General features: G+C 40.9%; 1 protein-coding gene across 3 annotated transcripts in view; it reads left to right on the top strand.

Moving 5' to 3' along the window:
• Positions 1-23,760, top strand: part of LOC120562094 (polycomb protein SCMH1) — a 76,216-nt gene that overhangs the window by 45,069 nt on the left and 7,387 nt on the right. Inside the window, exons 1-13 of one of the 3 annotated variants that reach the window (XM_039805567.1) lie at positions 3,647-3,742; positions 4,370-4,500; positions 10,239-10,310; positions 10,592-10,669; positions 11,689-11,759; positions 11,914-12,148; positions 13,527-13,615; positions 13,885-14,128; positions 19,851-20,095; positions 20,871-21,062; positions 21,844-21,970; positions 22,253-22,453; positions 23,658-23,760. The exon at positions 23,658-23,760 is cut by the window's right edge and continues 68 nt beyond it. In XM_039805567.1, coding sequence (XP_039661501.1) covers positions 10,286-10,310; positions 10,592-10,669; positions 11,689-11,759; positions 11,914-12,148; positions 13,527-13,615; positions 13,885-14,128; positions 19,851-20,095; positions 20,871-21,062; positions 21,844-21,970; positions 22,253-22,453; positions 23,658-23,760 — 1,610 coding nt within the window. In that variant the 5' untranslated portion in view covers positions 3,647-3,742; positions 4,370-4,500; positions 10,239-10,285. Of the gene's footprint in view, positions 1-3,646; positions 3,743-4,369; positions 4,501-10,238; positions 10,311-10,591; positions 10,670-11,688; positions 11,760-11,913; positions 12,149-13,526; positions 13,616-13,881; positions 14,129-19,850; positions 20,096-20,870; positions 21,063-21,843; positions 21,971-22,252; positions 22,454-23,657 lie in introns of those variants that run through there. The other 2 variants (XM_039805565.1, XM_039805566.1) reach the window with 2 other exon arrangements.

The raw sequence follows: 23,760 nt of genomic DNA, 5'->3' as shown, positions 1-23,760 counted from the left end.
AAAGTCTTAAAGTCAGCCTCAGATTGATTCAATTTGCATTTCTGAACAGAGAACATTGCCTAAAAGGATTAATAAATTGGACGAAAAAATTCCTTCTTTTTACGCCACGCCGTCAGAGCTTGTAAGACAACATCCAAAGAGAAATATCCCCCCTTAACAAACGTCTATCCAACATATGCTCTTGCTCTCTCCCTTGCACGTCCCTCCCAGGATGCCAGCAGAGATGGGAAGTGTGTGTGTGTGTGTGTGTGTGTGTGTGTGTGTGTGTGTGTGTGTGTGTGTGTGTGTGTGTGTGTGTGTGTGTGTGTGTGTGTGTGTGTGTGTGTGTGTGTGTGTGTGTGTCTCCGTCTCCTCGTCTGTGGAACACGCGCAGAGTCCTCTGAGGCACAGTCGGGAAGGAACACGCAATCTGACACTCACTGTGTGTACATGTGCACATATGTGTGCGTGCGTGTCTATTTATGCCTGTGTGTGTCGGGGTATTTGTGTATGTGTGAGAGGGGCGACTTTGTTGGAGCGTGCCAGAGTGCTGAAAGTGACAAGGAGGCACAGTGGGAAAAGATCCTTGCTGTACTGTCTGTGTGTGTGTGTGTGTGTGTGTGTGTGTGTGTGTGTGTGTGTGTGTGTGTGTGTGTGTAGAAACAGACCACGGCGGTGGAGCAATGCCATTGGCTAGTGGACACCTACAGCAACATGTTCTGAAATCCAAAAACACATCGCGAGCTAAGAGAGCCAGATTCAATTAGTGCGATAAAATGAAAAGAGCATGTAAGACATTTCAAACAGACCAAAAACTGATACCGCTGCCAAGCGAGAAGAGAAAACACTAATTTGCATTGACACAAAAGGTCTGTCTTGAAATTGTACATTTACAGGCTCTTTGTGTATTTGTGTTATATGTAACTCTGAAACTAAATTGAAACTTATCATTTCCTTATAAGTGCTGTTCTTTGTTTATAGTGATTTTATTGGATCAGTGAAGATTTGATACTGTAAATACATTAAGTTATTATGTACCAAAAGACTTCCACTCACTTCAATCATGAGTTTTTCTTTAATGAAAACATTTAGCAAGACTCAGAATTGTATGTACTAATGTGTTTTGTGTATACAATGTGTTGAACCTTGGGAAAGTGTTTATACCAAAGTTGACCGTTGGTTGGGACACATTGTCACTGTTTTTATTTGCTAGTCAAACTGGCTTGTATAATGGCTGATGAACTTTCATAGACTGCTGGTAGCTCAGTGGTTAAAGCCTTAGTAATGAAAAAACTGGAACCACATGGAGATCCTGACAAATAGACAGGCACACCATATACATAGGCCTGGCTTCACTGCATAGCACTCGGTTTGCCTATAATACGGAGACATAGAAACTAGAATACAATTAGTCCTCGAATACATCTAACACAGAGCTGTATTACTAAAAGGAAAGTAAACCAAAGGATTTTTACATACAATTGAAAAAGATATTCCTTGAAAAGAAATAAAATCCATAATCATCATTAGAATAAAAGTCAGAGTTTAAAGAGGATAGTGAGCAGTGAAAATTAAAAATGTTACTGTGCTGTGCTCAGAGAAAAGCACATAATTATCATGAAATGAATGTTGGGAGAGGAAAGTGGCAGAATTATGTGGCCCTGTTTTATATAAAACAACACTGACCCCTAGTGATATTAGTTTGGATCATCCAGAAAGGGATTTGCATAATGACTGTGAAAAACCTTATGTCTCTGCATGAGGACGATGACTACTTAATATTTTTGTATGAGTGTGTTCCTGTAGGTGTATGTTGTATTTTATTTCATGTGTGTGTGTTCATACTGTGTGTGCCGGTTATGTGCATGTGTGTTTATTTCACCTCGTATGTACAATCATGAGAACATTTGATTTAAGTACAGAGTTTGTGTACAGTGCATGTGCATGAGGTTTGTGTATGTGTGTGTGTTTGTGTGTTGTAATAATGGTGCCTGGTAGACTGGGGCTTCCTTTGATGCGATGAAGGCTGACAGGCGTGAAACAGGTCCAATCAGGCGCGTGGGCACTGCCAATTAACCCTTTTTCACCGTGTGAAACCAAACATAATTGCCTGGGATGCAGGGGGCCACTGGGCCATGGCCTGCCCAGCGTAGGCTGAAATGGGCATTAGCAGTGCTGCCAGGTGACCATTACACACAATTGAACTGCTGGGTGTTTTTCCAAATCACACAGTTACAGTTGCTACCCAGACGTAATTCGCATGACATTACCAAATGGCCCCTATTTCTAATTTTCACACCTACACAATTTATCTGGAATATCTTTAGAGATATTGTACTGTGCCAGGTTTATTACACTACTGCAGGCATACTGTATTTCAGTGATATTTTGCTCTGATTTCACTCTGGGAGTGTAGATTTTGTTATGTTTAAGTTATTAAATTTCTCCATTTACACCGGTACATTTTGACGTGGCCATGATTCTGTTCAGAATGTTATAATAATCCCAACTGGAACAAATAGTGGTTAATATATTAAGCTTTGTGTTCACTGATAATCACATTTTATTCATGTTATGCCTAAAGGCAAATACCCCACATTCTTAGTCAAACACCCAAAACTAGAGCACAGTTTAAATTAAACTAGAGCAGTACTCTGTAGTCTGTACAGCAGTAAGTAATGCTTCAATAATAGTGTTTACTAAACTTCCACTCTTATTTTTTTTTCTTTTAATATTCTTGCAATAAATTAATGATCACGGTTTACAACACTGTGCGATAAAATGACTGCTTATTATTAATGAGACCTTATTTTAAATTCAAGAGCTACACTCAAACAGAAACTCAATTTCTGCAGCATTCTTACAAGCAATTTAGCAATCTCAGCAGTGCTTGTTGGAGGACTGGAAATTGTTTGAATGGGATATATAATATAAAGCACATTTTTTGCAATAGGCATTAGACTAGATATTATTCAATTGATAAGCAGGCTGTATGCTGTACGTATAATACATACACACTCAGTTGCCAGTTTATTAGGCACACTTAGCTAAAATGAATGCAGTCTATTACAACAGGCCTGCAATAAATCCCACCTTAATGCAGGTCATAATGTTTTTTAGGTGTCGATAACTTTATTTTTGGATGCTGTATTTTGGCAACTGAGTGAGTGTATACATGTATAAAATACACACACAATATATATATATATATATATATATATATATATATATATATATATATATATATGTGTATGTATGTATTTTATACATGTATACACACACTCAATTGCCAAAATACAGCATATATATATATAGTCAAATTGCAGCATCCAAAATAACAAACCTTTGAAAGACAACATAACCTTCATGAAGGTAGAATTTATTGCACGCATGTTTTTTATATTAGACTGCATTCATTTTAGCTAGGTATGCCTACCAGATAAAAGATTTGTTTATCTTTTTTCTTCTTTATTATTATTAAATTATGTTTGTCGTTTACCCTGGGGCTTAAACTGGATAAGAATATATATATATAAAAAATTATTATAATTTTTTTTACATTTCATAAAATAAATTCCTTCCATGCTTGAAAACTTGTGGCCGCCAGGGGTCGTTGTTACGCCCTTTATCCATCCTCCAGCCAGCTTGACTGACTGCCCAACAACAAATGTTGGCAAAACACCCCCTCCTCATCGTGTAGGAAAAAAATGGCGGACAAGCGCTAAATCCACATCAGAAACAAACACACACGTTAAAAAGCAAGGTAAACATCTCTGGATACGCCGAGCAACGTCGCCTATTAGGCTCGGCTTCAATGTTGAGCCCAGATTACCACAGACTGGCCTCTGAGTGCTGGTGTGCTCCCGTTTCGCTAATGCTAATATTTATAATCAGGTCAACGACTAGCAAGCCACCTAGCATGCTAAGCTAGCATCCCGGGCAGTGGGCATGTCTCTGTTTAGCCGTGCGTAGCATAGCATGCTGGAAGTGGTGTCTGCACGGCTGCATGCGTGTTTGGTTTTGATTCAGTGTTGTTTTTATTTTATTCATACCCTAGAGGCTACCGTCAGTGTAGCGTTAACTCCTGAATAACACAATTGGCGATACTGTCACATAAATGAGCATCTAGCGCGCATGCAAATATAGCACACGAGACCGCGGCGGAGGGGAGGTGGTCCCATGTGTTGGCTTTGTGTTTTGAAAGGAGCTCAACACATTTCGGCAATGTGATACGCGATATTTTTGGCTATGAATGGAAACGGTGTCCCGTGTAGATGTCAGAGAAGTGGTACTAGCTGGGCGTTGAGTTGTAAACACTTGCTGGGTTAGCAACAGGAGGAGACTGTACCTGCTGAGCTCTCTAATGTCAGTCCAACTGTCACTTTCCCAGACGGAAGAGCAGGGACCGGGCCGCTTTAATTTGGACGCCACCCCCCTTGGCGGAAGAAAAAGGCGCACTTCCATTGAAAAGGAAATCATCCGGGGAGGAGAAACGCCGCTAAACGGTTATGAAGTTATAAGGTGGGTATGTTTATAACAACAGCATCCTATTTAAGTTACCATGTGGGTCCTGTGTCATTGCTCTTTTACGTGTTTTTTCTATGCGAGCTAACAGTTGACGTTAATTTACTACTGCTCTCACAATAAAGCTGTGTGTTTTTTCTCGGCAAATTCAAATATTTGGCAGATGGTTAAGCAAGTGACGCTGTGCAACGTTACTAAGTCGTATTTGATTCCTCACGTTATAATTTGTGCATGTTAAAAAGAAAAGAAAAAGCTTTTGCATATTGTCTGTCACTGCAGTCCTATCGTATCATAAACTCTCCATCTAATCGGAAATTTTGATTATTTGGATTTATATTATTTTAATAAATCTCACGTGGGACTGGAGAAACAACCAGCTGAAGCACCAGTCTGACCTGTTGACCTGGATGTTGTGTCTGGTTGGTAATGTTGGTTTTCCCAGGGTTTGGGTTACAGGAGAAGTCATTGAACCTGAAAACATGCTGCCCTTCTCTAAACCCCTGTTCACTGATTGACAAGACATTTTGTGAACATTCAGCACTGTAAAGCAACGTTTTCCTTAAACAAAGGCAATATGTTTTAATTTCTTATGATATTATTGCATGGTAATGTTTAATTGATGTGTGGAATAACAATAATAGCAATTGGAGCTGAGTGATATTGACAGAATTTTAAGAGAGGTGTTAATTCTAGGCTGTAGTTTGTGCTGAGCTGTTTAATTGTTTTGCTTTATACTGAGGGGTGTTTCTTATATTGTGTGCACTCTGTTTATATAATTTGCTGCCTGCATATGCAGTTAGTACTGCAAGGGGCTTTAATGTATTTTTAACTTTAAGTGTGGAAAAAAAGCTAATTAAATCCATATGTAGTACATTGTTGGCATGAGCTCGGGCCTCTTTGTTGAACTTGCCTTTGGTTGCCTCCCATGACGACCCCCTGCCTGGAGAGAAGTCCTGTGTGCTGCAAAGCTAACGAGGGCAACTGGCTGGTTTCCCTTTGAAACACAGTACAGTTAACATGTGGTAGCCTAACCTTGGGTCCAAATGTGATCAGTTATTTGAGTTAACTCTTCCACTCTTTATTACCGTGTTGTTAACCCCCTTACCATAAAGTGTATGCCCCCCTTTTGTTTTTTGAAGTGGGGTTGTATGAGGTACTTATCAGGGGCCCTTTTCTGATGGGGAACTGAAGCTGTTATATGCTTTCTTCAAAGCCACCAGACTACTTTGACAAAAACAGCAATTTTACCTTGCAGAACACAGGACTTGAACATGGTCTACGGCTGCCTTGACAGGTTTGTGTTATTGTGTGACTTTAGTGGATTAAAGGGTTAATTAGGGAAAAAAAGTCACACAATAACACTAACTCACTAACTGATGGAGGCAGCGGTAAACCAGAAACTCCCCTGTTCTGCTAGGTAAATGTACGGTTTTTGTCAAAGGAGTCTGGATTCAGTTCCCCTTCGGAAAGGGCTGTCTGATGGCAAGGTAAGTCAAGTCAAGTCTATTTATAGAGCACATTTGAAACCAATCTAGGCTGAACAAATTGCTGTACAAAGTTTTATTATGCTATAAAAACAAAGGAATACAATAAAAATATAGACACAATGAACATCATACAACAACACACTTCTATACAAATGTTCCTAAACTAAATCATACGCCAAAGAATAAAAATGTGTTTTAAGACAAGACTTAAAGATATCGGCAGTAGAGGAGGACCTAATATATGAATGGGAAGTCTCGGGGCCACAACAGAGAAGGCACGATCATCCTTTGTTTTCATCCGAGACTGGAATAACTAAAAGGAACTGATTAGACAATCTTAGTTTCCTGGAGGAGTGATGTAGGGTAAGGAGATAAGTAATACATAAAGGGGCCGATCCCTGTAATGCCTTAAAAACAGGTAACATTACCTTAAAATTGATTCTTTATTTGACCGGTAACCAGTGAAGAGAAGCCAATATCGGGGAGATATGGTCCCTCCTTCTGGTACCAGTTAACAATCTAGCAGCCGCATTCTGGACAAGGTGCAGGCGTGATAAAGATGATTTGGAAAATCTCAGAATACAAGGAATTGCAGTAGTCCATACGAGACAAAATAAGAGCATGAATAACAGTCTCCAAGTCCTTACGACGGAGGAAGGATTTTAGTTTAGCAATAGTCCTGAGATGAAAAAAGCTACATTTGACAACAGAACTTTTGTTGTCAAATTTTAATGCTGGGTCAAAGATGAAACTGATTTCTTGCTAAAGGGCGCACACTTGAGGCTAAAGTCCCCAAATATTTCGAAAGTTCGTCAACTGAATTTGGGGGACCAAACAACATGACTTCCGTCTTACTCTCATTAAGTTGGAGAAAGTTGTAATCCATCCAGCACTTAATGTCTTTCAGGCAGTGAAAAAAGGACTTTAAAGAGTTGGTATGACCTGTTTTTAGAGGCAGGTACAGCTGTGTGTCATCAGCATAACAGTGATAAGATATGTTTGTGAAGAATGGAGCCCAATGGGAGCATGTACAAAGCGAATAAAATTGGCCCTAAAATCAAACCGTGAGGTACACCGCATGTAATCGCTGCCGAAGAGGAGGAGATATTTCCAATTTCAACAGAAAATGTTCTATTTTTTTAAATAAGAGTTGAACCACTGTAGAGCAACAGCCTGGATCCCTACCCTATACTGAAGGCGATCCAACAAGATGGCATGAAAAACAAAAAAAAAAAAAAAAAAAAAAAAAAAAAAAAAAAAAAAAATTTTTGACAACCAACAGCAACAAATCATTTAGCACTTTAAGATGTGCTGTTTCTGTGCTATGGTGTACTCTGAAACCAGACTGAAAATTGTCCAAGACATTATTTTCACTTAAAAATGAAGAGAGCTGAGCGAGAACAACCTTCTCCAAAGTCTTTGACATAAAAAGTAATTTAGAAATAGGCCTAAAGCTGTTACAATCAGTAGGGTCAAGGTTGGGTTTTTTAATTAGAGGCTGAACCGCAGCATGTTTAAAGCTAGATGGGACTGTGCCATTCATAAGAGAGCTATTTATTACAGACAAGAGGCTGGGACCAATAGTATCAAATACCTCTTTCAAAAGACGAGAGGGGATAATGTCTGACGATTAATAGGTTTCATGTGTGATACAATATCCATCAGTGCTGACAGGGCCACAGGCACAAAACAATTCAGAGAAGCAGGCCATAGGATTAGAAGGGTCATGATCAGTAGGTGAAATACAAGATCTGATAGTGTCAACCTAGTTGATAAAAAAAGCTCAAAACAATTGTCTTAACAATCAAGTAACAAAAACTGAGGAGGATCATGCTGTTGAAAGCTGTCCTCCTCTCCTACTTTTATGCCTAACGAATCTATCTCTTTCTCTCCCTGACCCGGTCTTTCACTGTTTGAAGCCTGATAATATTGTAAACAAATTAATAACATAACTAATTCCACTGGTCAGACTGTTGAGCTCTGTTTCAGACTGATACCTCCGGTTCAGTCTGGTCCTCATTCTCAATACATGCCTTTTTCAGTTGCGGAAAATACTTTTCAATACTCATGGATCGAAGCAGCAAACATTCAGTGTAAGAGTAAAAAATGACATAAACTTATTCATATTATATACATAATACGATTATTTGATTCACAGCTGCTACATATAGTGTTTTGACCTCGACAATCCAACTGCATTTTACCGCAAACTTGCGACTAGTTAACTTTCTAAAGCAGGCGCAATCGCTTGTTTGCTAAGTGTCGGGTCGGTGATTGTGACTGTGTGATTGTGTAAAGGTGTTGAGATATATACCAACTTTTCGTGAACTTGTGAATTTTGCCGTGTGTGTGTGTGAGACACAAGTGACAGAGAGACGGAGGAGAGCAGGGAAAAGAAATGCAGCGGAAACGTGTTTTTAAATAGCGTTTAAAAAAATAAATTATTAATAATGCAATGTGCGGCGGCCAGTGTTGATAGTGTGGCGCACCGCCACACATTAGTCTATGTGTGGGAAACGCTGCGAGTAACTAGCTAATCTGTAGACAGAGAGGCGGAGGATATCTCTGTAGGGCTAGCAAAAGGACAAGTTATGAAAGCATCAGAAAATTGCCTAGCAGTGGACGGGTTCAATGCTCGGATGTAGCGATCTGACAAGCAAGGTTTAGGTAATGGATTAGAAAGTGATAGGGCTTGGCAATATGGAGAAAATCAAATATCACAATATTTTTGACCAAATACCTCGTTATCGATACCGCAACGATATTGTAATGTTGACTACTGGTGCTTTCACAAAAATATTTACACAATGAGATTTTTGATCAATAATGATCAGTAATGTGGATATAATGACTAAGTGGGTAAAGGGAAATAATAGAACAGCTAGAACAGTCTGGTAAGTTCAGAAAATGACATAACTTTACTGTAATGCAGCCTTTAAAACCAGGAGAAGACAACACTTTTGCCATATTTCGATATCCAAAATGTAAGATGTCTAGTCTCATATCACGATATCGATACAATATCAATATATTGCCGAGCTCTAGAAAGTGATGCATTAAAAATCACAGGTTTATGGTCCGATAGACTAGCAACATCCAGCTCAATATTTAAAACAGGAAAACCTAATGATAAAACAAGATCCAGTGTATGACCACGATTGTGTGTGGGACCAGTTACAGACTGAGTCAGATTGAATGAGTCCACAAGTTGTCGAAACTGGCTTTGATGGACAACAGACATGGATATTAAAATTACCAAGGTAAAGTGGTAAAAATATTCTAAATACAGCTTATGTACACTTAAACAGATTTTTGTTTTTTTTAGGTGGCCTAAATACATTAGCTGACTATGGATAAGCACCCCATTCAACCCCACCTAAAAAAAAAACTATCCCTTTAAGCCACACCCGAGGGGCACATAAATCAGCAAACACTACTTATTTACAGGCGAGTCGATTCACTGTCTTATATAATCTACAAAGGGACCCCAAATCATAACAAATTTATAGTCCGATGCTGAGTACCTAATTCCCTCCAGATATAAAAAGAAACCATATAATTGAGCAACAAGGAGGGGAGATAGATTTCCATTCTCTCAAAATAACCCTTTTAGATATAACCATAAACAACATTAAAGCCTGCTGGGTCTCTGATGCCAGTTTTAGGGAGCTTTCAGAACAACCCTAAACAGCATGGCCCTTAAGTAGATTTAAGGTTGGAGAAATCCATACTGTCTGACAGCATCATTCTTTTTCAGCTTGTTCCAGCTCTTTGTTTATACTATATTATGTTATACTGAATGAAATATTAGACTCTGTGTTCTATAGCTGCACTATTCCATCAAATGAAAATATTCTAGATGTCTTGTGCATAATATTAAACACATTTCCCCAAAATTCTTGTCCGTCATAAAATGCTTGTAATGACTGACATACAAGTGGGTCATCAAGGTTTAAAGGGAGTATGGTCCTTTTAAATACATTCATTTAAATTCTGTGATGCTCGTACCTTGTTTTTAGGGCTGCACAATTGCATCGAATGCAAATATTTTATTTTATTAATATTTTACATTTCTCCTAACTCGAGGTATCTTATATCTGATTATATTTAAGCAATAATTTGATAAATTAATTTGTCACAGTAACGACAAACGAGTCACCAAATTATGATCTTTATTTGACACAGCTGTGTTTTTATGGTTCACACAGCTGTAACAGCTACTTGTGTGGCTTTTTTTCTTGTCTTTAGAGTGGAGGCCACTGTTGTGTTGTGAGCTTGGTCAGTATTGTTGGAGCATGAGGAAACCCGTGCCACAGAAAGGTAAGACATTATTATGCCGTGTTCTCAGTATGATTTGTAACAAACAAGTATTCATTGTAGCTTTCAGGTAAAGCTACAAGTATGGCGCATTAAAGTTTGAGTTCATTCAAACCAATTTTTTAGTTTTTTTACTGTGCAAGCAGATTTATATATTACCTTGTGATAGTCTTGTAATCCCTGACAATGTTTGGAGCACTCAGTGTAGCAGGCATTGCAAGGTACTGACTGATGTGAAATCACCCGTGCTTGAGAGCTTATTCTGTCGTTCTTGGCTCCTCTAGCTATAGAGTGGAAAGATGCCAGAAGGATCAAGCATGCCCGGAGTGGACGGCCCTCCCGGGTGCCCTCACAGTACCAAGGTAAATAACCCACAGTAGCCAGTGATTATATGAGATCAGTTTTGGGCAATTCCAAAATGAAACAGTGCCCAAGGATTTGGCTCAGTGTTGTTTCATTAATCATCAAGACAAAGGTTGCTATAAATGTTGATAATAGATTTTAAGCCTTGTGTGTGTCTTTGTTGTTTTGTTTTGGGGCCCACAAAACATGTAAAATTCAACTCAAAATGAATAAATACTTATACTTATAATTTTATACATTTATAAAAACTTTCCACAACTGTAAAAACACAGCTTAAAGGGCAACTGTCATATAGCATTTTCAGGATAATACTTGTACTAGAACATGTTTACATGCTTTAATGTTAAAAACACTATTTTTCTCATACTGCCCTTGGCTTCTTCACCTGTATTCACCCTCTGTATGACATGCTCTGTAGGAGCACCTCTTTCTTTAAAGGACAATTCCGGCTATTCCGGGATATGTTTTGATGGTATTCAAATGTGTTTCTAGCTTGAAACAAGCTAGCGCAAACCACTGATTAGCTTAACACTAGGCTTCCGGGCACTGGTAGAGTAAAAATAAATCGCTATTTTATACCACTAACAAGGCTCAAAATAGCCCCACACTTCCACGGCAGCATAATGAGGGTCCCTACATGTAAACCGAAGCATTGAAAACTTTGTAATTGTACAGACAGTTTATTAAAACGATAGTTTATAAAGACATTACCTTCAGATATACAGGCAGTCGGACCACGAACGCCGTGCAACCAGTAACCAGTAACGTAGCTCTAGCAGGGCATTCGTGGTTTGACTGGTCATGATTGTTTTCCCAAGATGGCGCCTGCCTGTATACCCGAAGGCAATGTCTTTATGAACTATCTTTTTAATAAACAATTACAAAGTTCTCAGTGCTTCGTTTTACATGTAGCCTCATTATGCTACCTTGGAAGTGTGGTGCTATTTTGAGCCTTGTTAGTGGTATAAACTAGCGATTTATTTTTTAATTTCCTGTTGCTCCTTGTGTTCTTCTACAGGACATTTTAGTTGGGAGAAATACCTGAAAGAGACAGGTGCCACCGCTGCACCCTCTGCTTGCTTCAGACAGGTGAGCAAGATTGAAAGGTCCACTTTCAACTGTCTTTATCAAACCTATTTGTAAGCATCTCTTTTTAGATGATTTAATTACACAAAATTATTTCTGCTCTGCTGATATTATGTTGCCACTCTCCACCTAACACTTGTCTGTCGTCACCATCTAGAGCCTCACACCTCCACTTAACGAGTTCAAAGCAGGGATGAAGCTGGAGGCCCAGGACCCGCGAAACACAACGTCCACCTGCATCGCCACAGTGGTGGGCCTGACAGGCTCGCGGCTGCGGCTGCGCTTGGACGGGTCTGATAACAAGAACGACTTCTGGCGCCTCGTGGACTCCTCAGAGATCCAGCCAATTGGCAACTGTGAAAAGAACGGAGGCATGCTGCAGCCACCACTTGGTAAGGACGATCACCAAGGTTTTCTACTGACACAGTAGCTTTTCTCCCTTTTCATTTTGGTCCACTAGGTGTCAGTGGCTTACAGCACTGAGGGCCAGATGTACTAACGCTTTTGCGCCCACTTCAGGCATATTTGTTTCACAATGTGCATGTAAAAGCATGGCGAGGTATGTACAAACAGGCCACACTGAGGTAAAAGCGCAGACTGCCTGTCGCGGGGACTGAAAATGGCAAATTGCGCTTTTCCGTGTCATGCATATGCATTCATGGGAGGGTGAAGGGGAAAGTGGGAGTTTCCCATAAAGAGATGGGAGGGGAAGCAGAGAAAGCGGGTTTCCTCGCATATGCCTCCTGGTGAAATGGCAGCAGTAATCCGAGCAAGACAAAGACATAGGCTAAGGAGACGAGCTAAAAGGATTTTTGCCACAAGTGTCTCACTTTTTCAGTTGAGTGAACACAAAATCATTAAGCATTACAGATTAAGCAGCCATGCAATATTACAGTTACTGGAAGAAATAAAAGATGACATTGAATCTCCGACTCAGTGTTCACATTCCATTCCAACAGTTGTTAAACTCCTCACTACATTACAAATATTGGCATCAGGATAATTTCAAACAGTCATAGCATCAGCAGTGGGAATATCGCAGTCTGCACTCAGCCGTATCATAGCACCAGTACAACGCTTTGTAACAGCGCACTAGTCAGTACATACATTTCCCCACCACTAATGCCAAAATAACACGCATTAAGCTGTTACCTCATGAACAAGCAGATCAACTTTGTTATCGCTAAATCTTTGTTTTTGCTGTTTTGACTGACTTGGTGGCTGATCCATGGTAGAAAGATGCGCGCAATTTACGGTATAGTGGGCGGAGAAAGGCGCTGATTACACGATGAACTGCAGGTTTGGTAAATAGGAAGTGAGCTGAAGTATCACAGCGTGCGCTTTCTGCGGGTTAGCCATGGTGCTGATAACGCTACATTCGCAAATGTACGTACATCTGGCCCTCAATGTCAGTGCCTATGAATAGCTTCTTGACACAGCTTAGAAAGCCTCCTACCCAGGAAATGCCCGTATTGAATACCCATTGGATAAAAGTCTGACTATTGACTGTTATCACAAAGTGTTGTTGACTGTTTTAGGGCTGCAACTAACTATTCTTTTCATTATTCATTCATCTGCTAGTCTTTATTAATGGTTAGGTCTATGAAATGTCAAAATATGGTGAAAACTCATCAGAATTTCTCAGAGCCAAGGTGGCGTCTTCAGATGTCTTTTACCATTATTTTGTCTACTTCAACATCACCATGGTCATCACACAACCCTTGAGTCTGAAGCTGGCGTAGTTATAACAACAATTCTCCTCTTCTTTAGGTTTCCGTCTCAATGCGTCCTCTTGGCCCATGTTCCTTCTGAAAACACTAAATGGAGCTGAGATGGCACCCTCTCGCATATTTCACAAGGTACCTGTACAAGGCTCACAAGGTTTACCGGAAAACTAGTTTCTGTCGTATATCATTGAGAAAACAAGCATGTTTATTTACCATACTGACCAAGATCAACACAAGATAACTGATAATGTCCGGTAAAAGAAAACTTTACACCTATAACAAAAATCCACCAGCATTTGGTTGATTTAACTTTGCTTTCACGGTACAAATGAATACACAGATACTCTCACGTGCCAACTTCATTGCTGACTTCCTTTCTTTCTCTCCATGTTTCCCAGCAGGAGCCTCCCGCCCCGGAGCAGAACTCTTTCCAGATAGGCATGAAGCTGGAGGCGGTGGACCGTAAAAATCCCCACTTTATCTGCCCGGCGACAGTGGGTGCACTGCGTGGTGTCGAGGTGCTGGTCACCTTTGATGGCTGGCGGGGAGCCTTTGACTACTACTGCCGCTATGACTCGCGAGACATCTTCCCTGTAGGCTGGTGCGCCCTCACTGGAGACAACCTTCAGCCGCCTGGCACCAAAGGTCTGGACCATAACAGTAGGGGTTCATGAAAAGGGTGTCACATGTCATTTTTCACCTCCACTATATTGTTAAGAAGGCAGAAACACCAGAGAGAGATTTAGTTTTAAAATCTCAACACGTAAAACCAAATATATCTACATTGCTAGAGAACACTAGAGTAGGTGAGTAGTTTGGATGAACTGACCCTTTAAAGCCACTTACACTATTGGTACACCTACGCAGGCGTTTTCACTTATTCGCCTGATTGGACGACTTTTCAGGATAGTGGAAGTGTGCTAAAATGGGCTTCTTGACATGTCCCTCTCTCTCTCCAGTTACAACTTACACTTGTATCCTTCTTGTTGGTATGTCGAGATCGGCGACCACAAAAAATTCCCTCCATATCGCCGACCGACTTTGACCAGAGCAGAGATCCAATCAATGAGGGTAACTGAAATTACCTGTGTCAGTGTGCAGGTCCTTTAACAACGGGAGTGGGCACACATTACATTATGCCACTTTGCCAGACATATTCATATTTATTATATTGTACCCAAATTGTAATAATTAGAATGTGATTAACACATCCACGACCCAACAAAGTCCCAACAAAAATGTAACTTTATAACCTTCATAAGGGTATAATTTATCTCCTATCTACTGTTTGTGTTGGATTGCAGTACACTGTAAAGATGTTGCTTTTGTTTTATGTCCACCCACTGTATTTTATCATTCATACTGATAAAATCTGAGACCCATTTATACAGAAAATCCAGTGCATAACAAGCACTTTTGTGGTGCTTATTTTAGGACAACCTTGAGTGGTAGTTTCTTTTCTTTTCTTTACTTTTTGTCTGCTTTGCTTTTAACTTTAAAGGTCCTATAGCATGAAAGTTTCACTTTATGAGGTTTTTTAACATTAATATGAGTTCCCCCAGCCTGCCTATGGTCCCCCAGTGGCTAGAAATGGTGATAGGTGTAAACTGAGCCCTGGGTATCCTGCTCTGCCTTTGAGAAAATGAAAGCTCAGATGGGCCAAACTGGAATCTGCTCCCTATGAGGTCATAAGGAGCACCTCCCCTTTCTCTGCTTTGCCGACCCAGAGAATTTGGCCCACCCATGAGAAAGAGCAAGACATTATTGGCTTTCAAACAAGCAAAGTGGCAGTTGGTCAAGGCCCTCTCTCCTCCTCATTAGCTACAGACACAGAAATGGCACATCCTAAGGAAAGCTCATTGTGGGACTGGCTCTAGTGGCTGTAATTCTGCACCAAGGCTGAATTTCGGGAAAGAGACTTCAGATACAGTATTAGGGGACCACTAAGGTCTATATAAAAGCATCCAAAGAGCACCATGTCATGGGACCTTTAAGAACTGCTCACCGCAATAATCAGCATATTTCATCAACATATTCTTCTGGAGTTTTCCCATTACTTTTCATGGTATTTGTGGGTTTGGTTGGTGCAACACTGTTCACTGCAGTGTGATGTAAGTACATCATCCGCCTGAAGGCATCATTAGCAACACAGTTGATCAAGTCATCAACATGAGTTTGCTGTTTTTAAATCCTGATAGTTTTGAATCTCCACGTAACTTTTGAACTGTGTTTGCAAAAGTGACTTCTTTTAGTTTGTAAAATGTTAAAACAGGCACGTCTGTGGTTTTGCCTGCGTTTGTGACACAATCTGACGGTGAACAGAACTACACGATGCACTGTTTTTTTGTTTTTCCATTCAGCAAACGAGGACATTTCTTGTCACCAGTCAGTTTCTCTTTAAGCTGGAGCATTTCAGAAGTTGTAGCCATGTTTACTTTCTCAACATAAAGAACCAGAGGAAGCAATTTGTTATACAGGAAAACCTAAAAAGATGAAGTAGATACAAGGGTTATCAGCCCCAGGGTCAGCTGTACTTTAGAACTGTAGAATCTACAGTATCTAAAGGAGTGGAGAAGGAAGCAGGGATATGGGGAGGCAGGACATGCCTTTGTAGCCTGCTAGTGTTTTATGAAGGCCTGGCACTCCCCCAGTTGGCAGAGTCGGGCAATGACGTGGTTGAAACGGGCCTGGGTGCCCCTCCACAGGCCTCTCGTTGGCACCCTGGCTAACAGCGTCTGATTAGACACCTCGGAGAGAAACGAGTTAAGAGAGGGGATAGAAAGGAAGGGAAAAGACAGATGTATGCTGTGAGAGGTAGATTGTTTACAGTGTCAGCAGATGGTGGGAGGAGAGAAGACGAGAAAGGAGCGAGGAAAAAGAAAGGAGGAGCAACGCAGAGGAATAGTGGGAGAGGAGGACGGGGCAGGAGGAGAGGGTGAATCTCAGGACAGCTGTGCAGACAACCACAAACTTTTCACATTTGTTTGGGCACAAGAGGTGAGTAAAGATGAATGAAATTACAGAAATGCAGTCGGAGCGATAGATAGAAATCTTGTGGGAAGTTATCTTCTTGTAATGTGAAGCTGGCAGTGGTGGCTTTGTGAACTCAGTGAACTCGGTGCACTCGCGGGAGAGGAAAAAAAAAAAGCTTTGCTGGTTACGCGTTTAGCTGTATTTACAAACAGTGCCATTGATCAATGAACATGTAACCTCAAGCTCTTTAAACCTTTTAAACATTTTATCTAGGATTGGTCCAATCTGTTCAGGATCAATCAGGTGTCTTGTTATTTTCTTAGCTTCACAGTGGCTCCCCTATGAAAAGTCGCAGGAGCCTGCAGAGTGAGCTTTGCATTGATTGATGTGCCCGTGTTAAAGTGTGTTTAATAAATACAGCCCCACGGGCCTAGACTTGTGTTAATGAATGTGGCCGCTCTTCTCGTAAATGTGTCCTTGGTTGGTTGTGTGTGTGTGGGGGGGGCTTGCAGGTGCATGTGAAGCCAACTATCCTGGCTATACTGTGGTTCTTTCTTCTGTGTGTTTGTTTTTTCATGCACACATTCTTGAAGTTTTGCCAGCTGTGTTGGCTTATATAAAGTACATGGCTTATTTGGTTCTTTCTATGCGTTTAATATAGGCCCAGCCCTAAATGATTTTTAACGTGCTCATGTTCCCTCAGTGGTTTGTGAATTCTGAAATGCTTCCCGTCAAGAAAGGAAGGGTGTGCGTTCATGGGTGGGAGTGGGAGAGATAAATTTTAAGACCGTCTCACAGCTGTCAGCAGCTTGCTTCTTTATTAGGGTTTATTCCTAGGCTTTTAAGGTAGTCACACGTTTCTTCTTTTTATTCTAGCCAGCAGGGAGTCGAAGGTAGACCAAAAAAAAATCCTCTTTGATCACTTCTGTTCTTTCTTTCCCCTTCACCTCTTGCCTGATATCTTTCAGTCCTTGTTTTTCCTCTGCTTCATCTTTTGCTGGTTGTAATGTATCACAGTTTATGCAGGTAGTGGCTTTTTTTCTGATTTCACAATACAACAAACTGACATTTTGTTGACCACCTTAATGATACATATGCTCTCTTGCTAACCTTTACTGTTATTTGGCCATGCAGATGGTTAGGCTTTATTTGCTCAGGTTTTTTAGATATCGGTCCCTCAGATTAACCCTGTCACCCTATGCTTTGAGTACTGCAAACAAAATTCATTTTGTTTAATAATTCGTTTGTATTGACAAGTTTTGTTATACATTTTTTTGTAATGTGGATGAAGCAACCTTTAATATTGCGGGATGAAAGTACCATGATTACCATTTGCAGGGTATTTTTGTATAACATGATAAAATGATTAATTAGATGTTGTAGACATCTATTATTTCCCCTACCTTAATCTGACTACCATGAAGAGACATCATATTGCAGTGAATTTCTCAAGAGTCTTAAGTTTTGTGACCTTATTTATATGTGGGGAGGAGCCAACTAAATCCTCTTAGTTCACTGGAAGGTCAAAAATTCACAAAGAGCAGTCTTCTGAAGCGAACTGGAGCATGCATTTCTTAATGTAACCTCTCACCCTCTTTACTTCTCTCTAACTGTTCACTCTCTCACTGTGAAACACTCTCCAGACTGTGAGGTGTAGTGTGCTGTCCTCAGGCTTATAACTAAGGAAAGAAGTTCAAGTGAGAAAAAAAAAAAGTTTTGCCAAGAATGGTTTGCCTTCTCTGCTGTTGTGCTGCTGTCAGAAACTTTGAGCTCAGGTAATATGAACAGTCTGGATTTGGTTCTGCATTAAACATAACTGAAATATTTGGGAATTTTTAAACATTTGATGCTACAGATTTTGAAAATGAAGTGGTACATTACTTGTTCAGCATTTGAGAAATGTGTTTAAAGCCTAGGTGAGTAATACTAATACCTGATGAGCCACATGCTGTGTGTGTGTGTGTGTGTGTGTGTGTGTGTGTGTGTGTGTGTGTGTGTGTGTGTGTGTGTGTGTGTGTGTGTGTGTGTGTGTGTGTGTGTGTGTGTGTGTGTGTGTGTGTTACAACTTTTTGGGTTGGCAGCAGCTAGAGTCAAACAGGGACATTGTAGTCAACAGCGTAAAGGCTTCTTGGATGTGTGTGTGGTCAGACGTATTCTGCTTTGTGTTGGTCTCATGTGCATGTTACATGGCAAGTGTGTGGTGTAGTTGATTTCGATTGAACCTATATCTGTTTCTCAATTATATCTGTTGTCATTTACATCACATAACCACAATATGGAGTCTAGATTTCAGACTAAATACTCACATTGGTGGAGAAATATTTTTCTAAACTCAAATGCAAATGCAATTAATGAGAAAATAACTACTCTGACTGTTCAAACATTATTAAGTCATTTGTACCCCCCCTCTGATTAAATGGGAAGCCTGGAGCTATAATTGTTATTTAGTTATTTTTAGGGATGCACCGAATATTCGGCCACCGAAAATTTTCGGCCGAAAATGGCCCAAAAGGGCATTTTCGGTTTTCGGCCGAAATACCTTTATCACCGAAACAATACGGCCGAAAATGTTGTGATGACGCAAACAGAAAACGCGCACCTGCCGCGTGTGTCAGTACCGATCCGTTCCACCTGCAAAGCGTCTCCTAAGCAAAGAGGTTGAGACTGACCACGCGGTGAAAACAATGTAAAGTACGCTCTTAGAGTCTGTCAGCACACGCGTTTCCAGTGAGATCTGTTCGGATCCTCTGCACTTCATCGCCACTGTACTTGATCCGCGTTATAAAGACCATTACTTGGATGCGGAAATAAAGCAGGGCGCCGCAAAATGATCCAGGCCGCGATGGATGCGGAGAACCCGCGTGGAGACGGAGACGAACGGCGCCCCCAGCGCAGGAGGAGATCAGAGCGCAGAAACAAAGACTTGTCTCGCTGCACCAGATGAGGGGCATGCACCCTCGTTGTCTGATATGTTCAGTGAAATCCTGCAAGAAAGTGCCTCAATTAATAATAATAATAATAATAATAATAACAATAGGTAAGCTATTCTGTTCTTAGGCTACTGTATACTGTATGTGACTATCAGATTGTAGCCATATTTCTGCTAGATATTTTTTTAATTAAACTTTAATATTAATTTATACAATTGCAATGCCTTGATTTTAGTAAAGTTGGTACACAGTCATAGCCATAAATGCAATGGTACTAATAATTGGCTTAATTTCTTTCGGTGTTTCGGTTTCGGTTTTCGGTCTTGGTTTCCTCTTTTTTCGGTTTTCGGTTTCGGCCAAGAATTTTCATTTCGGTGCATCACTAGTTATTTTTCCCTGTTTTGCCACAGCTTTTTACTCAACTCCCCTTTTTTGTGTGTATCTCTACATCCTTGCCCATGCAGTTGTGTTGCCTAAGAGCCTTGGGGCATTGACAGACGGGAGTGTGGAGAGCCCAGCCATGCACCCCACGCCCACAGTGGGCAGACCTCCAGGTCAGAGAGGACGCAAGCCAGGCCGCAGGAAAACCAAGTTGACAGGGCCCTGGAATCAGAAGGGCTCAGTGTTGGGACCACAGAGTATCCAGCCAGGCAAAGGCCTGGAGCCCATCAAGATCCCCAAGAAACGAGGGCCCAAGCCTGGCAGTAAGGTAGGCATGAAGTGGTTTAGAGATATCATCAGGGACAGACGATTTAATTGCAGCCTTTAATTGCACGTTTAGTTTACAAATTACAAAAACATATCTTCTCATTTATATCTAATGGTGTTTCGCCATGCAGATAGTTTGAGTTTTATTTTCCCAGGTTTTGTGATATCTGTGTCAATATTTCTGCCTCTTCCACCGTACCGGTGCGTGAATACGTCTTCTGCAGCGGGGAGTGAGGCTGACGGGCCACAGTGTTTGCTAACGTTAGCATTTTGTCTCATCTGGGGTCTGATTAACAGTAAATTCATCAAATTCAGTACCCATAACGCTATTTTCCAAGCTACAGGCTTTCGTCCTTCTTTTTTGAGTTGTGTAATTACAACTTCATGACATTTCCTAAAATTCTAAAGCAGCTACGGCAATAATATAGCAGCGGCGGCATGCGGAAACACAGCATGTTGCCGTTGAATTTTTTTAATGCTGCGAGCATCACAGACAGAATTCTATTCCAGTGTATTGGGGTGTCAGCAGAAATCTCCGGGGCACATAAGTCAAAACCAAGGAACTAAAACCAAACTACTGTATTTACATGGCTAAATATTATTTCAGGTAAATTAAAATGAGTTGACTGACGTCTCAAAATGAGTGCTTATTTCTGTGTAACACAGGGCATCTTTTTGGTCTTGTTCTCTGTTGGAGGAGCATTATCATTGTAGAGTGTCATAGAATCAAGAGTTACCCCACATTACTCTTTGTCTCCTTTGCTCTTGGTTTGCAGTTGGGCTGGGCAAAAAGAGCTGGCTGGCTGGAAGATGCCATGGCTGGCCCAGGACGGCCAGTGACAGGCCCAGGGCGGACCCGAGGCAGACTGCCAGCCAACTGGGCACAGAGGATAGCTCTGCAGCAGGCCCAGACTCCGGCAGAACCTATCAAGATCCCAAAGAAAAGAGGGCCCAAGCCTGGCAGCAAGGTAGCCATCCAGTTACAGACACATTAACACAGGCATCACTGAACCACAGAATATCACATTATAGCATTTGGCTGAACGAGGAGGGAACTTATTGGAACACCTCATACATCAACTTCTTTACTTAGAGAAGTTGTTTAGTCCGAAACTAGCCCAGTTAAAAAAAATGAAACAAAAATAACTATTGTTTTGAAATTACATCCGCTGCTTGTTATATTTATTTTTGCTCTGCTGCATCCTGCTCTCATCTCTGTTATTACTTAATACCTTTCTGACAAGTTAGACTGGATGACCCATCAAGAGAATATGTTTCAAAATACTAAGCAAATGGAAAAAGGATCTATTTGTCATGATGGCTGTCTTGGGTTAAAATGTATAAATACCATCCTGTTTGTTGACATTTTTAAGGGAGGCAGAGAGAGCTTGTTTTCATTTAAGAGGCAACAACGGTTAAAAAACACAGTGATTGTCCAACTGTTGTATGCTAGCAAAGCAAGTAGCTTCACTCATCAGGTCCCAATAATGTACTGAAGAGAGATGAATGGAATTACTTGGCAGAGTCATGAATTTTCCTTTTGTTTTCCAATCTTACACCATGTTACATTTACAGGAAGGTACTTTATTTTAAGAGTTCAAATATGAAAATATTAACAAAGAGCAACAAGTGTCCCATTTGATGCAGTATTATGAACCGTTCAAATCAGTACATCAAATGTAGTGACAGTAAGGAACCCACAGAGAGACAAATGCTGTAACATGTCTAAATGTGTGTGTTTGTATCCAGAGAAAACCACGCGTGGTACCTAATCCAGTCCCCACGTCTCCCACCAGCAGCACTCCAGAGCCCGACACCAGCACTGTGCCTCTGGACAATGCTACCATCCCCAACTCTGCACTACAGGCCCCCACAGGTACACAATGTCCTCAGACCTGGACATACATATATTGAAGGCTATAGCTGTCTGGGATGTTCAGTGCGTCTGTCATGCTGTCACAATCACACACACTCTCACTGCCTTTTGTGCTGCGTTTGCAGCAGAATCTGAGAGAAAGTGGTAAATACATGCATACAAGGTTTAAAATAGACATAGTGGTCCCTTTTTTAAATTAAATTACAATTGTGTAACATTGTGTTGATCAAATAAGACATATTTTTTTAAATTGACTCCTCTGCTTGTTGCTTTCCCCACTAGTTTGTGTGTACCTAAACAAGTACGGCAAAGTGGGACCCCATTTGGACCTGCGGCGTATTCAGCAGCTCCCGGACCACTTTGGGCCAGGCCGGGCCTCCTCCGTGCTTCAGCAGTGTGTTCAGGCTTGTGTGGACTCCTCGCACAACCAGGGCACAGTCTTTGCCTGCCTCAAGTCTGGGCAAGGAGGCGAAGTCATTTCAGGTGGGGCTAAAACTCTCATTAAAAGGAATATGGCTCTCCTGCTTCTGTGGAAAGTCTTCATGAACCAGCATTTTAGGAGGATTTTGCTTTATTGTTTACTTATTGTAGCGATCACATCTTTGTTCAATTAACAGAATGTAGTGCTGTTTTAAAAGAACCCCCACCAAAAAATGACCAGGCCATATGGAGCATTTATTTCTGTTGTAATTGTAACATGTTGAATGATTTGTCTTTGATTTTAAATGCGTGTGGTACAGGTTGTAGGGTTGGTGACTCACTAATTAATCACCTTATGTACGCAGATGATTTGGTCATTTTTAGCCCATATAGTGCTGGTCTCCAACAGCTTCTGAGAATATGCACACAGTATGGTGCTGATTTTGATATAAAATACAATGCCAAAAAGAGTAAGATCATGATTATTAGAAGTAGAAAAGACAGTCAACCTTCCCTGACTTCTAGCTGTCTGGCACTGCACTGCAGGGTGTGCAGTGAGATTACATATTTGGGCCATATTATTGCAAATGACCTGTCTGATGATAAGGACATCTATAGGCAGCATCGGAAGCTGTATGCTCAAGCGAACATGCTGTGTCGTAAGTTTAGCATGTGCTCTGTATCTGTGAAGATCTCACTCTTCAGAGCGTATTGTACACCTTTGTATACTGTCTACCTGTGGTGTCGTTATAAGCAAGGCAGCATTAGAAAACTCATTGTGGCTTATGATGACAGCATGAGGCTGCTGCTGAGAGCTCCAAGAAGCTCCAGTGCAAGCCATATGTTTGTCAGTGTCGGGGTACCTACCTGCTCTGCTGTTTTACGTAACCTGATGTATAGATTTATTCGTAGGGTATCTGAGTCAGAAAATGACTTGATCACTGTTTTGGCTAACCCTGTACGCAGTTGTGTCAGATTTTCTTCCAGACTGAAACCATTGGCGAACATGTCTGTATGTCAGACACTGAACATTGTGGAAGGTTTTGTATTTTTGTATTTTATGTTATATTCTCTGTGTTTTTTATTGTGATATGGATCCCCCTGGGTCTGAAATAAAGTTTATATAACATCAAATTTGTATAAAAGCTCACTTTCACATCAGCAAACATGTTTCTTTTGCCATGTTTTCCCATGTAAAACAAAAGTCTGTATACTATATTGAACAGAATTTGATCCTCTGTCCTTTGCCCCTGTTTGCCCTGTCTAGCCTGCTTTGACCAGCAGCAGCACACCCTGACCCTGCCCACAGTCAGCAGTGTCACTTACGTCCTCCGCTTCCTGGAAAAACTCTGCCACAACCTTCACTGCGA

The sequence above is a fragment of the Perca fluviatilis genome, chromosome 7 (genome assembly GCF_010015445.1).
Source record: "Perca fluviatilis chromosome 7, GENO_Pfluv_1.0, whole genome shotgun sequence".
NCBI lineage: Eukaryota > Metazoa > Chordata > Actinopteri > Perciformes > Percidae > Perca > Perca fluviatilis.
The sequence above is the reverse complement of the archived record's forward strand: the minus strand, read 5'-3'. Positions and strand labels throughout refer to the sequence as shown.